General features: G+C 36.2%; 1 protein-coding gene across 1 annotated transcript; it reads left to right on the top strand.

The window, feature by feature from the left end:
- The first annotated feature begins 1,169 nt into the window (after window positions 1–1,169).
- LOC124795575 (short-chain dehydrogenase/reductase family 16C member 6-like) lies at window positions 1,170–16,003 on the top strand. Its single transcript, XM_047259650.1, has 6 exons — window positions 1,170–1,725; window positions 1,798–1,980; window positions 3,078–3,230; window positions 6,042–6,295; window positions 12,791–12,916; window positions 15,040–16,003. The coding sequence occupies exons 1-6, from the start codon at window positions 1,582–1,584 to the stop codon at window positions 15,104–15,106; spliced, it is 927 nt and encodes a 308-aa protein (XP_047115606.1). The 5' UTR covers window positions 1,170–1,581; the 3' UTR covers window positions 15,107–16,003.
- Window positions 16,004–16,417: the final 414 nt, after the last annotated feature.

Raw genomic sequence — 16,417 nt, 5'->3', positions numbered from 1 at the left:
GACGAATTTCTTTTACACAATACAAAGCAACCATTTTTACTTATGACAGATGGACGTAGGGGCCTTGAAGAGATAACAAAGCATAATTAATATCTATGGATGTATGTAACTTTTACCAGGTGTCTCGTTATTTAATAAGAAATCACATTGAAATACTCTTCAGCATAAAGCATTCCTTGCGCTGCTTAGGCCTAAAATGTCTGCTAATTGTACGGAGATTAAACAAATATTCGACTCCAAAACGGAGATTAAATAGTTGTCATTAGAATATTCCTGTTATAAGTCAATCATCAATAACAGTTCAAAATCATTATACACCATCACTACTGTCGATCGATTCCCTGCCAATAATCAGCCATCAATGAAACTGCCAGCTGTAAATATTAAACAACTATAGAGCACCGTTCTTTGCCTGAGTGATTGTTTATTCTGCCTGCCACTGGTGAAAAAAGATTTTTTTCCCTTCAGAAGTAATTTAGAACAAACGGAAGTACACGAGATGTACTTTTCGATCGCAGGTAGATGTTTCGTAGGGGATTAAAAATGACACTTCTACAAAAATCTGACCGTTTTTATGAAAAATAAAAACCTCGTTTAATCTTCATCTACAAGATTTGGTGTTAGAGTATAAATATTCTTTGACTCAGAAAACAGCAAACAAATACTGTCATAATGCTCTTCATTTCTCTATATAATGCCGACAACCACAAGCTTATCGAAGATTTTACAACGATATGACAACGCAACGTAAATCGCAGAGTATAAAGATGTATACACTCACGTTATGACGTTACCATAGAAACCAGAGCATCATTGCAGCGGTGACGATTTACACTGTTGCCTCATTGCACATCAAGAATATTACTACATTGTATTTTTCAACAGCTACACTTATCGAGATTCATAATTGTTTTGCAGTTTCTGAAACTGTGGTCCTTTTCTCGTATTTGTTTTTAGTTTCAGAAAACCACCATGATTGATATAGTTCTTGTTCTTAATCTTATGGCTATAAATTTCTTTTTTATTTTTGGTTATTGACTGACAGTAAAAACAAAAGACAAACATGACGAAAAGCTATTACTTACAAAGTATACTTACCAGATCCATTAAATGGTGATTTTTATGCTTCATACATGATTAGAAGTGACAGATACTCGTAAAATTCGACCTATCGATTACGTAGACCAAGCAACAGTGGAATACGCTGTTATTTGTCAACACTAGCGATAAAAGGCGCTCTGATTAAACTGTGTCATACTGTGGTTTGTTTAACTGCTTGAGAAAGCACATGCAAGCTTTATTGTAAGTCGTGTTCTCCGATAGAATGTTTTCTAGTTTACTAAAGCGCCAGTATCTTTGTTGTCACGGAGTGAGAAGCATAAGAACAATTAGGACACCGCGTCGTAGACCTACTTTCATTACAATGAACAGTTGCTAGCGCACGGGAAAGCGGGTCGTGTGGCATCAGTTTCTGTAGCGTTAATAACTCAGGGAGGGACTGGTTGCAGTATAAGGTGTACATTGCGCTAATGCGGTTTATTTTACTTATAAGTGCCTCTAACGTTCAGTGAGCATCAAAATATGCTGCTATTTGTATATTCTCTTGCGGTGCTGTGGTGGGATTTAGCGCGTGTCGTTGTCGCCTGTTCGTTTGCAGTGATTGAAATGATGTATCGCACAATTATACCTGTCAAGGAGAAGCCTGTGTTGGGGCAGATCATCTTGGTATGAGGCTTACATCTTCGCTCTTATCTTAATTCTATTTTTTCATATGTTTGTCATTTGGTTGTGAATTAGGTCGTAGGTACAGGTCGTGGAGTTGGTCGTGAAATTGCACTGCAACTAACATCCCTAGGAGCTGTTGTCATTTGTGTTGATATTAACGAGAAGATGAATTTAGCTACAGTATCAGCCGCAAACAAATATAGCACCACTGGAAGAGCATTTAGCTGTATTTGCGACGTCTCGGACAGGGAACAGGTAAGCATGGCAGATAACGTGGATCTGCTAACGACTAACGTGGAAAATTTAAACACATTCCCTTTTTGTTGTTCATTATTGAGCTGTAGAGGCAGAAATGGAACTTTTTACAAGTTAGTTGCACTCTTTAACTGTGTTAATAACACCATATTTCAAACTAATACTATATTTGGTAAATATATTCATTTTCGATAGACTGTAATTGTTTCCTGTTTTACCGTTATTTTAGAGGTATCAGGAAACCCATTTACAATGTCATTTTGTTCACCATGATGTTTTACTTGCAAACAGAAGACAGTATAGTGTATATTTAAACAAATATCGAAATGGTTTTGCTCATTAATGATTTTTCCATGTTATACAATCTGTATGTAATTTGATTCTTAGATCAGAAACTTTGACATAAGTAAGTAATTCACATGTCAGTATTTCTCTTCAATATGACTTGCCATTAGCTACTGTTTCATATACAATATTTGCTAACAGTCTGGTAGTACAAGCTGAACATCAAGGTGTTCTCCCTCCCCCAGTCATAACTGTGGTAGGAGGAGGATAAGATCACATAGTGTATGTAAAAACACTGTCTCGTAAAGGTCTGTAATGTTCAAAACATTTGAGTGTTTTTTCTTGCAAGGAGGAATTTAGCATAGTGTCCTCTCAGTTTGTACACTTCATTAGTTACTTTCCTCAAGATAATACAGAACTTCACAATGGGAAGCATAAATTAAATAACACCATGCTTTTCATACATACATGTCATTACACCCACTCAGTGTGACCATCACCCTCTCTTTCCCTGCTAATGTTCATTTTTGTGTGTGAGTGATAAGAGGACTTGTGGGTAAGAGTTGTACACCACATAATATGACACACAAAGTGTACAGAATTGTTTTTGACACTCAGTGCACTAAATACATATTTAGTAAATGACATAGGGTAACAAGATGCTGGAAGTGACTCCAGGGATAAACTTTGTGTCAGCACACGCTAAAGTTACTTGCTGGATTGTTTATTATGACTAATAATTACTGCTTTTCATTAAGTTTTTTCATAAACACTGCACACTCATGTTAATAACTGTTGTTATTATCTTCTAGGTTCTGAAAATGGCAAGTGAAATAAAGAAAAACATTGGCCGTGTAACAGGTATAATACATTGCTGTGCTCTTCCAAGTCCTCAGTCTTATATTTATAGAACTGAACAGGAAGTCAGGAGAACGGTTGATGTCTGTGTAATGTCATATTTTTGGGTCAGTATCTGTGGATCTAATATTTAAAGTACAAATATTTAATGCCATTCAGTGTGAGATACACAGCAAATTATTTATTAGAAATATGTAGAGCAATATGTCTAGAATAATCTCTCTGAGTCACATTTGGCAACTCTTTACTGTTGAACCATGAGTACTTTCGTGTTTACGGACAAATGGCAAAAACGCTGAAGGTGAAGAAGCATAAGGTACTGCCTGTTTCTAAACAGTCTAATCAGTGGGCCAAAGATAATCCCATATTGCATTTTTATTAGTAATTTCAGCCGTACTGAGTTACTGAGTGTATTTAAGCGGTACGAAACATTCCACACCAATGAGAATCATCTCATTTTATGGTCTATTGAACAGAAACTGAATCTAATCTTAAGTACTGGTCATCAGCTTTGACCCATATATAATGAGGAATATAACCAATATTATTATCCAATACGGCAACCATGAAGTCACCTTGCATTTATAATGGAAACACAATAACTAAATTCATCAGAAAATGTATATTCAAAATAATCTAAAAATCAGTACATAAGTAACAGGACATGTGGGAATATGGGGTTTTGGGGAGGAGACAAATAACCCCCTCCACCTGTCAAATATGGAACGACAATATTAAACAAAATCCTACTCTCAAAACACAACAAAATTGTTATTGTCTTCAGTTAGCCTCTATAGCTTAAAATTAACTCAACAACCAATCCTGTAGTGTTATCAGGACAGTAATGAGTCATTTACAATGGCAACACTGAAATTGTTATGTACACCTGTTCCATATGGCTAAAATGGACTCCACAGAACTAACCAAACGTGAAAAATCACTATCTGATAAATAACAAGCCAATTACATAAGACCAGTATTGTTATACACACTTAACATATGTAGCTAAAATGATCTCCATGACACCCCTCAAGCATGAAAAATCTATTTCCACAAACAAACAAAATAACACCAATGTTAATGTACATTTGGTATATTAACTCAATTTATCTATAAAGCTAAGATGAAGACCACAGTACCCACCAAATAGATGTAAAAGATTCAGAATAAAATCAAAAAACAGAGTAAACAGTCGCTCACATCATACTTGCTTGTCAAAGATTAAAAGACCTATGTACAAAAAAAGGTAGACTAGTGAAAAGCAAAACCAAAAGAATGTAACATGAGCCAATATCCAAAACAAAAATACATTAAATAGATAAAACAAAATAAAGTACTTACCTCATCTAATTGCTTCCAAACAGCAACACCCACTTTCTGCCCCCCACCCCTCCACAAAAATAAAAAAAACCCTCCACCAGCAGCTATTCATTTTCCTACACAAAAAACAACACAAACTAAAATTATGTTAGAAAATAAAAAACACACCTTTCAAAATAAATCATTACAAACAGAAAATACTTACACATCTTACTCTCTCCTTTTGTATCTAATCACTGGCAGCTACCTAGTGGGCAAAAAACCTTGTATGTGAACAAAAAGTCAAATTGTTCTCCTAACAGTGCCACATATGACTATCACTGATAAAGGTTGGGTCAACTTTAATTGTTTTCGCAAAATTTCCACATTTCTTTATATCAATCTGCCATTAACAACGTAGGAAAATGATAGATTGCTGTTTACCATAAAGAAGAAACATTAAGTTGCAGACATTCACAATTAAAACACACTTACTTAAAGCTTTTAGCCACAGCCTTCATCAGCAAAAGAGAAACATACACCATTCACAGATGTACAACCAAGCATGCCTCAACTGGAATTGGTGGTCGTGTGTCTGTTAGGTGTGTGTGAATGGTGTATGTTTCTTTTTTCCTGATGAAGGCTGTGGCCGAAATCTTTATGTAAGTGTCTTTTAATTGTGCCTGTCTGCAGCTTAACATGTCTTCTTTATGGTAAACAGAAATCTCTCATTTCCTACATTGTTGATATTCCTACCTGGAGTTCCCATTGTTTGATAATCTGCCATTACATCTACAGCTACGAACACACTCCATGATTTACCGAATGGTGAATGAATACTATGTACCACTGCTGATCATTTTCTTTCCTGTTCCACTTATAAGTAGAGCAAGGGAAAAAAGATTGTCTGCCTCCACATGAGCTCTAATTTCTCTTATCTTCATGGTCGTTATGCAAAATGTACCTTGGTGGCAGCAGAATAGTTCTACAGTCAACTTCAAGTACCCATTCTCTAAATTTTCTCATTAGCGTTTTGCAAAAAGAAAGTGATCTTCTCTCCGAGGATTGCAATTCAGTTCACAAAGCGTCTCCCTAATACTCGCTTGTTGATCAAACCTACTGTTAACAAATCTAATGTTATTTCTGAAGGATAGTTACAGTGCTCGGACATCTTCTCTGTCAGCATACTGCTGTTAAACCTCATTGTCTGATCCATCATACAATTAGTGTGAGCAATGACCAAATAACAAAACACACAATAATTTTTGTGAAATCGAAATTTACCATAAGAGAGCATGATCTGAAGGAAAAAACCTGCTTTGAAATGCCTAAGTAATCTTGCACAGCAACTTTCAAATACTCCCCCTGTGTATGATGCCAAATGCCATCCTATTGTAAAGCCACAGATCAAAACCGACACTTAGTACCCAATGCTTTGTTTAACTCTGTGTACCTGCCCTTTGCTGTCCTTCAGTGTAGTGCAGTTACTTCCCATTACTGATATGGGTAATGAGTGGTCAAGGTATTATAACATTGCCAATTTGATTATTACCTATAACAAGATTTAGTTTAGAGAAATTTGCAAGGAATTAAGTTATCAAGTAACTGTTTCTTTTAAGCTTCTAGAAGCATTTCTGCAAGAGATGGTAGAGAAGAATGATGGACACATTGTTGCACTGTCATCTGTAACTGGCCTTGCTGGTGTTAAGCAGCATATATCGATGAGTGCATCCCAGTATGCTGTGCAGGGTTTAATGGAATCACTTTCAGAGGAGCTCCGTACAGCAAAAATGTCAAACAATGTCTATATGACACTGGTTCACATATATCCATTCATTGTCAGCAGGGAGCAGGCAAAGGACATCAGGCTAAGGTAATATTGTAGTAACTGTGTTGTTTTCGTGTTATTTTCTCTGTTCACTCACAGATTTCAAAAGTTGTATTTTAAAGCTGCTTTAGACTGAGTGCACTATTCAAGCCACACATTTAAATCGTATTGCAACCTATTTTGTCTTAAAGAAAATAGTAACACATTTTACTGAACGGAAGTTATTGATTGCTTCTTAGGTGGATCACAAATGAAATGTTGAGATTTCATGAAACTTTACTAAGGTTTTTGGTTTTGCAGATCATGAAATTTTACTTGGCAAACTAAAATATTGTGATGTTATAAACACACTGTTGTATTGTGTGTCTTTCATTGATAGAAAATGAGAGATCTCATTTTCAGCTTCACAGAGCAGTTAGAGGGAGATGATAAAATTCTGCTGAATTAATTGGAGGCTTTACTGTTGTCTTTGTTGGACAATTCTAACCAGGGACACTGAAGAGTTGTTGTCAAATTTTTGACTGTTACAGTCAAGTTCTCATTGAGAGTAGAAGAGCATAGTGAAATTGCTAATGTATTTTAACAGGGAACAACATTAAGTGATTTTGATGTAAAAGTAGGCACTAACAGGATATAAAATGAACATCAACAATAGCAAAACGAGGATAATGGAATGTAGTCGAATTAAGTCGGGCGATGCTGAGGGAATTAGATTAGGAAATGAGACACTTAAAGTAGTAAAGGAGTTTTGCTATAGAGAGGATATAAAATGTAGACTGGCAATAGCAAGGAAAGCATTTCTGAAGAAGAGAAATTTGTTAACATCGAGTATAGATCTAAATGCCAGGAAATCGTTTCTGAAAGTATTTGTATGGAGTGTAGCCATGTATGGAAGTGAAACATGGACGCTAAATAGTTTGGACAAGAAGAGAATAGAAGCCTTTGAAATATGGTGCTACAGAAGAATGCTGAAGATTGGATGGGTAGATCACGTAACTAATGAGGAAGTATTGAATAGGATTGGGGAGAAGAAGAGTTCGTGGCACAACTTGACAAGAAGAAGGGATCGGTTAGTAGGACATGTTCTGAGGCATCAAGGGATCACCAATTTAGTATTGGAGGGCAGCGTGGAGGGTAAAAATTATAGAGGGAGACCAAGAGATGAATACACTAAACAGATTCAGAAGGCTGTAGGCTGCAGTACGTATTGGGAGATGAAGGAGCTTGCACAGGATAGAGTAGCATGGAGAGCTGCATCAAACCAGTCTCAGGACTTAAGACCACAACAACAAGAATTGACCATGAAGAATACTTAATGTAACACATGTAGTAGAATGATAAATAATGCTCAGTTTGAGGATTTAAAGACAGATTGTAAGAAGGAGACCTACAAGAAAAAAGTGAAACCATTTTAGAAGCAGGCCTGATAGATTATAAATTTGTGCAACAGTTTTAACTGTGGATTTTTCTTCTAGGGCATATGATGATAAAGCTGAAAGGAAACGGAGAAAGAGTGGGTTAACGATGGGAATACTGCATCTTGTCAACATGACAGAGTACTAATTAAGAGGACAGACTGTAATCCTGAGTTGACTCTCTCATCTCAGTAGTATCATAAAAACTTCAGTGCTAAACGGCATGGATGGAAGTTATCCTTACAACACATCCTTTATTCCAGAAGTTGTCCCGACCTCAATTTCCTGTAACCCACTGTAGCACACCCTCCACCCAGTAGTTTCCCCTTCCTGTAACCTGTCACCTACTCTCAATTCACCTCCCTACATCGCCTTCAGCGTGCACTGCTCCCTACGTTCTTCTACAGTTGTGTATTACGTGCCTGATCTGTATACCTGCCACCTGCCCCTGCCACATTCATAACCAGCAAACCAGCTGTCTCCCTCTGAGCCATTAGCCACCTGCTTCCAATACCACTCCCTGGCTCCAGCCTCCATCTACCTTTACCACCACCCCACCTGACCTGACACTACCCCCACTACAACCTAGTCCACCTGCCAAAATGCAACACTGGCACTCTTAGTCCAGCTGATACCATGTAGGGAACAGAGAGAATGTGTGTGTGTGTGTGTGTGGGGGGGGGGGGGGGGGGATCGGCATTTTTTCTGTGTGCATTTCACTCTAGCTCGTGAAAGGATGACTCCCAATTGTAGCAAATTTTCTTTCTTTTTGTATGTACCTATCGACAACTCAGAGCTTCTGCTTTTGGGTGAGTGGCCTCCTTTAATCCAAAAGTATTTACATTCTTCTAGAACTTTCTACAACATCTTTATAGTATAAGCTGTTTGTATCGTCCTTCATACAGACTGAAAGCATGTTTCTTCATTCTTAGATGTGAAAAGACTGAGTTGTTATTGTTTTGATCCGCTTCAAGAGTTCAGACAGTAGAAGAAATATACAGGGTGTTCTAGGAGGAATGGTGAATATTCGTGGCTGTGACAGGGATGATCATTCAAACCAAAAAAAAAATTCTAGTAAGGATAGGCTCTAAAATGCCTATCTTAGTAACTACGAGCATCTCTTGGTCTTCGGCACTGTCAAACTAATCTCTTAAAATTTTCTCTTCTTTGCTAAAAGTTAATTTTTTAGATTTGTCTTTCTTGGGTCAGTGTGACCCAGGGAGCATTAAAATTTTCAGAATGTACAAATATCATAAGTCTGATTTCTAAATGCCTGAGGGATATGCATAATGGTTTTCTGTGAGATAGTAAGTATCTGATTCCTTGTTGTTGAAATGTGCGAAGGTTATGCAACAATGCAAGCTGATGATTGCATTTGAATTATTATAGCACATTATTGCCAACAGTTACATTTTATCAACTGTTGTGTACAGATGCAGTTCGTGTACCTGTTGTAGTAGTTTCTGTGTGGCTATCATGACAAAATGAGTTCTTTCCAATGAGCAATTGGAAGCATTTGTAAATGCATCTGACAAGAGAATATTTCTGACGAAAACCAATGACAACATTTATCCTTCATCTGATTTAGAAGAGATTTTAGATACTGATACATCAGATGACAATGTGAGTGCTGCTGAACCGATTCAGTCTAAAGACAAAAAAATCACATGGAGCTTGGAGTATTTTCCACGAACTGGAAGAGCATTTAGTGCAAATGTTCTAAAGCTGACTTGTGGTCCAACAAAATACGCTATCGCCAGAGTATTTAGAGTTACAATGAATGACAACATTCAGAGTATTGTGGTGGAAATGACTAATATTGAGGTTTGAAGAATTTATAGAGTTTATTGGGAATCATTATTGATGACTCAACAAAGTGCCTATGGGATGCAGAAACAGATAGAGCCATCTTTCCTGTTGTATCACTGAAACAGTTCTGTTACATCTCACATGTGTTACATTTTGATGACAAGTCTGACTGAAGAGCACAAAGAATGAATGATGACAAGTTAGCACCTCTAAGAGTTCTGTGGGATAAGTGGGAGGAAATACTCCCAAAACTTTATTATCTTGGCAAAAATGTAGACATGGATGAACATCTGGTGGCTTTCTCAAGACGTCTGTTCAAAAAAATATGTACTGTGCAAACCCTCAAAATACAGTCCGCCAGCAAAATGTACATACTCTTTGTAAGGATCTATCAAGATATTGTCATTTGATTTGAGTTAAAAGTGTGGTGTAGTATGGTCTTTGGCTCAACAAAAGTACTTTCTTCTCGGTATTGAGAACACAACATGGCTGGAGCACGCTTGACATTCAAGCAAATGTATTGTGAAGTGGTTTTTCAAGTTTGATAATACTGTTGCAGTACACCGTCAGTGGAGGCAGGAGTCTGAAACAGAACCGCCAACCCGCCTAACAATTAAACACATCATTGACAAGTTTGAGTTGCAAGGAACGATTTGTGATATTCACGAAAGAAGATCAGGAAGACAGCGTACAGCTACAAGTCCTGCTTCGTCGGCTCTCGTGTTGGAAACATTTGTTAATTTTCCACAAAAGTCTGCCACACAATGTGCACGTGAGTACAAGTGTACAAAGAATTCTGAAAGCTACAAAGTGCAAAGTTTACATTCCACAACTACTGCATGCAATCAATGATGATGGTCCTGACCGCCAAATGCAATTTTGCGAATGGTATCAGAAACTGATAACTGATGATGAATAATTTGTGACAAAGGCAGTGTGGAGTGACGAGGAACAATTTAAACTTAATGGAAGAACTGGGTGCTGGAAAATCTGCATGTTTATGTGGATAAAGTGGTCAATCTACCAGGGGTTCATGTGTGGTGTGGACTATCATCTAGGGGCTTAGTAGAACTGGAGAAGTGTACCTGGAAATGTTACACACATCAATTATGTCAGGTATACATGCGCTTTATGGAACTGATGAAGGGGGTCTTCTACCAACAGGATGGAGCGCTACCACACGACCACCTAGCCTTACGAGTTTTTCTGCATGGCAATTTTCTGGGGCATTGGATTGGAGTTCAATCCACAGTTGCCAGATCTAATGGACTTTTACTTGTTGGGAACTGTGAAAGATAAGGTCTAGCGACGTAAGCCACGCAAGCTGGAGGAGCTTCGCCAGGAGATTACCAGCAACATGTGCAGCGATCTTGACTGTAACATTGACTGATGTAGTTGAGGCGACCGCTCGTTGTTGTGTTATGTGTATAGCAACGAACGGTGAACATTTAAAGTAACCATGTGCTAAACTGAAGGTTGTACTAAATGTCTGATCAGTTATTAAACATAAAATAATACATCATTAATACTTCTCATTCCTTGAAGTGTGTGTACATTTTTCTGGCAGACTCTGTTTTGTCATTGTGTGATAGTGCTACTTCTTATGTTTTGAAGGCATATATCTATATGGGGAAATTACCTTGGAAGCACCTGAGGAATATCAAGGTGTGAGGGTTGTCATGGATCTGACACATGAGCTAAAAGGGCAAAATGTCACACATGACAAGTTCTTCACATCATGTGTATTAAGCTAAGGACTTGTCACAATACATCTTTCGATGCTGGGGATGGTGAGAAAAAATAAACCTGACTCTCTAATAATATATCAAGTAAAGAAAATATTCACACTTAAAAGTTAGTTTTACTGAGGGTACCACGATAGTGTTTTACATTTCTAGGAAGAACAAACAGATTGTGGACAAGAAACCAAAAATGATGTTGGATTACAATGCAAGTAAGGGAGCAGTTGACACTTTGGACAGCTTTTTGGCACCTACTCATGCAAGAGGAAAACCACCTGCTGGCTAATGATCATCTTCTACAGTATTGTTGATACTTCTGCCTACAATGCTTTTGTGCTGTGAAAAGAAATAAATCCAGGTTGGGAAAAAATATTATTGGCAAAAGAAGGGTATTTCTCGATGAATTGGGAAAACCTTTAATTACTCCTTACATTGAAGCTAGAAAAATCCTGCCACGAAATGAACACTCGGCTGCCATTGTTAGAAGAATACAAACAGGAAGCCAATCAACACCAAGCTTCAGCAGTGGCAGCCAAACCTGCAAACATGCCAGATGCAAATTCTATCAAGTTGTTACATCAAGACACCATGAAGTGCTCAAATTGTAATAAACATGTTTGTGAAGCTCACGTTAGATACCACTGCCCAAATTGTGGAATTCTTAGTAAAACTCTATTGTAATTTCTCCCATGATTGACAGTTTATACACTAAGTAAAACACTATTGCACAACATCTCATTGAGGTCCAGATCTTACATCATTGGTGAGATTGTTGGCATGTAATACTGTAATATTTGTTTATTTTGTAACAAGTAAACCTACATTTAAAATTACAATAATTTTTAAGAATTTATAATCATCATGCCCTTCAGATACCATATGTGTACAGATTTTTTAAGGAAGATAGCAGGATTAATCCTAAAGTATTTATATTCACTCAATAAAGATTTACATAACATTTTTAAAAAGTGAAATTTGATAAGAGCATAAAAAAAATAATTAAGTGGTGCAGTTCCTCTGGCACAAGGATGAGCAGCCTCTCACTAGGTGTGCTATGTCATGGGCTCCTGCAAGTCAAGCAGTCATAGTGTTGCCGGCCCCAATGACATTTGGAGTGTCAGAGCACCCATTGCTGGTAAAAGCAGTTGAGGTAAATCAGCAATTCTTGAAACATTCCAAGAGACCAATTAGAGCTAAACTCATTCTGCTCATTCAGTAGTGACATTGTTTTGAACCTGGGTCAAATATGCCTCTTTTTTTCTTCATAACTTAAGCAGTCAGCCAAGTGTTAATTTTCTGTTCAGGTGGCATCTCAAACTAACATTCTGGTGGCAGCACCTTCCATTTGACAGTACTGCATAACAAAGGAAAAATTCTGAAATTGTGTGAAATTAAGAAAATAAATTATTAAGTGCCTATGCAGCTTGTTTTTAGTACTTACTGCAACATGAGTATTAAAAGTACTGAATTCACTAATATCATTATTGATTGACGTTCCAAAGGGTTTCATAACATCTGCAGTGGAAATTATCTTCTGGGAGAGCTAATCAAATGTACATTTCTGTTTGTTTCAGAATACCTAGCTATTTTGGAACAATTTATCCCAAAGATGCAGCAAGGCAAATAATTTCAGGAATGAGAAGGAATTACCCAGAAGTCAGTATTCCAGGTTATCTGTTGTACATTAGCAGAATACTAAGGTAGGTTTTTGACTATATTTTGAAAAATAAAAGTGAATATTGAAAAATTTTTCTAAGGTGAAAAACTGAAGTGAGATGTGCTAACTAAGAAAATAGAGCAATATATGTGCTCTGGCTTTCACATTATTTTTGCATATTTTAGTTTCATTTTTAATAACATATCATTTATTTTATTTGTTTGCATGTTTGTTTCCCACTGTTATTTCCACATAAAATAATTAGTTTCTGATATGAATATAATAGAGGGAAACATTCCATGTGGGAAAAATATATCTAAAAACAAAGATGATGTAACTTACCAAACGAAAGCGTTGGTATGTCGATATAGACACAAACACACACACAAAATTCAAGCTTTCGCAAACTACGGTTGCTTCATCAGGAAAAGCTTCCTGATGAAGCAACCGTGGGTTGCAAAAGCATGAATTTTGTGTGTGTGTGTGTGTGTGTGTGTGTGTGTGTGTGTCTCTCTCTCTATCAACATACCAACGCTTTCGTTTGGTAAGTTACATCATCTTTGTTTTTAGACATATTAGTTTCTGATACTTTTGAAGTATTTGATAACTGTCTGTCACGTGGACTACCTTTTGTCCACTCTTGTCCTCACTAAAGGTAGATCCCTGAGTGACCTGCCCCCCCCCCCCCCCCCCTTTTCTTTTTCTCCCAACCTATCCTTCTCTCCTTCGGGATGAAGGAACTTTTAGTTCTGAAAGTAAGGAAGTTTATCACTTCTGCTTTTATAAGTGTCTATCAGTACTGCTACTGCTGGGACAAGAACAAATTCTGCCTTTTGAAGGTGTGTACTGGTCAGCAGTTCTGTCTCATTTTTTCGTTGTGGTGGAGAACAGTTCAATTGAGAAGACTAATAACTTATAATTTCTCATTTATTAATTGTGGTAATGGAAATTTCAGAATAGAAAAATCAATAAAATAAACCTTCAGCTTCATTTCATTTCTAACCCTTGATTTTTACTCATTATCAATTTCTTCTGTCCCTCCTGAGTGAAGATTTGTAGAAACTTCTTAGATGTATGGATGGATGTTTTTATGGTGTGTAGATGCCATAAAATCTTTGAGTTTCTAGCCACATCAGTTTATATAATTGTACAAAGTTTCAGAAAAGTATTCTCTTGTCTCGTATTCTGACTAAGACTTTCCACAGCATATACTTTTCCCCTTTCTGTTTCTCATTTCTTGACTTAATCATCTAGCTCAAGATTTGATGTCAGTTTCTTCTTCTTTCTGTTTGTTTTTTGTTGTCCTGATGCAGTTGTCACTATTTTGCAGCTGAAAAGTAGCCTTTCCTCTAACATCACAGAGGTAGCATTTATTTTACCCTTTTAAGGTAGCTTTTCACACAGAAGGAACAACCTGCAAGTGTTGGGGCTATGTTGTAAAGCATTGTATACCATTTAATTTGTGTCAGGGGCTATTCAATTTTAAATTTTACCGAGTGTAGTTAATGTTGCGAATTCCAAAAGTTTTTCTGCAGTTATATGCCTACCATGCTATTTTTATGATGTTAAAGGAAATCTTGAAAGTAAGCATTTGGGACTTGTTAGTGGCATATACGAAACTGAATGGTAGAAATTCAAAGATAATTCGGAAAGGAAAGTCCAAGTTGATGTAATGTATGGAAACTATGCACACAAATGGGTAGGGGGTAATATTTTCCATGTCATGTCATTGTTTTTTATGCACAAACAATGAAAATGAAAAAGATATAGTCACTGCCTGAATTTCATGCACAAAATTTATTTTGAATATGTTCATATTTATAAACACTGCCATCATTTTCGTACGCCAATCAACTGAATTTGACTTTCACACATTCTTAACCAGAACAATCGTACATCTGCATGACACTTCCAAAAAGTGGCTGCTGCATGATAGTATTGTAATTATTCATCAGTGAAACAGCTTTTCTAGATGACATACTGTACTTCTGTAACAGTCTAATAAATTATAGCAGCATAAAATGAGAAATAGTCACTGATAAATCGTACATGATATGTAAAATTTTGTTAATGAAATGTTTCATCACCACCACCATCATGATCTTCTACTACTACTCCTTCTTGTGTGTTAATGTTGATATCTGTGATTTTTTTTCTGTTCCTCAGGATTCTTCCACACAAAGCATCAGTAATGTTAAGAGAGCTTCTGGACACTGGAGTCGATTTTGCCTAGTTTTTCAGTATTGTAAAACTGCCATTTTAGAATGGGTCGATTCAAGATACATGACAAGCAATATTTTTTACAAAATGAAATGGGTTTTATTTTTAAGACTGTTACAATTTTAAAATGCACAAATTTTGAACATCAATGCACCTAGTATTAATTCTGCAACTTTATTGCATGTCAGTGGAAACTGCTCAGTTTTTCTTGCTAAGTTCCTTGCAGTATCTTGACTTTGCTTAACAAAGGTACTAAAATGAAAGTACCATAACCTTTTGTGAAACTTAAAGTGTATCAGTAATTTGCTACATAATGTAAAGTTATAGCTATTTATTTTTTTAACTGTAAAGGATTTGCTGCTCTGGAGTGACCCAATTGCCATTCTTCCATTTGAAATAATTGTACTACTCAGGTACTCTTGTTCAAAGAGTTACAACCACATTGCAGTTCCTTTAAACTTTTGACACATGTATTTTTTTTCCTTGTTAAGTATTGTTATTTGAAAAATATTACACAGTATTTTTTGTAATTTTATCTAGTGTAACAGATTTATATGACACTATTTTAAGAAGGTGTACTGTATGTGATTACAGATGTACTCTTTTTGACTCCAAAAGAATATAAATGAGTGTCAAAGGGCTGTAGATCATACTGTTTGTGCAAAGAAATGACTACATTGACAATATTTTACTTAGTTTGAATTTTAATTCTGTACTTAGAATAACAACCTGAAAAATTGACTTCTTATGTATGCTTGAATATTTTGTACTTTTAAAAACTACTATGATTAATTCCCTTCTTTTTATTCAAGTTATGGTTAATTTAATCACAGCCAATGATAATCTCAAATTCTATTTAATAAAGGAAAAAAAATACAAAGCACAGTAGAGGCACTTGAAATGAAACCATTGTTCTCATGTTAAAATAAAAATGTTAGTGGTGGTCAAAAAATCTGTCATTCACCACACAGGAGACACAAATTTTTAATGTTATACATATGACAAGTTGATTGGCAAGTGATATCCAGTTTTGGCCATTTTATTTTGTGCTGAAACAATTATCTGCAAGGTTATACCTACTAATTACTGAAAATGCTCAAAAGGAATTGTCTTATAGTGGGACTTGAAATTAATGTTCTTCATAGTGAGTATTACAGATATAATGAAGAAATTTCAGTGAGAAAAAGAAATAGCTATCAATTATTTAAATAAAGTTCCTTGTTTACAATCTTTTAAACAAAGACTGTATTTTAAATATCAACATATTTTACTATATTAAGCTGGAAGATCTTAGTTTTTAGTCAGCTTTTTTTTCTGCTGAATA

The sequence above is a fragment of the Schistocerca piceifrons genome, chromosome 1 (genome assembly GCF_021461385.2).
Source record: "Schistocerca piceifrons isolate TAMUIC-IGC-003096 chromosome 1, iqSchPice1.1, whole genome shotgun sequence".
In the NCBI taxonomy this organism is placed as follows: Eukaryota; Metazoa; Arthropoda; class Insecta; order Orthoptera; family Acrididae; genus Schistocerca; species Schistocerca piceifrons.
This window is presented reverse-complemented; position numbering and strand designations above follow the sequence as displayed.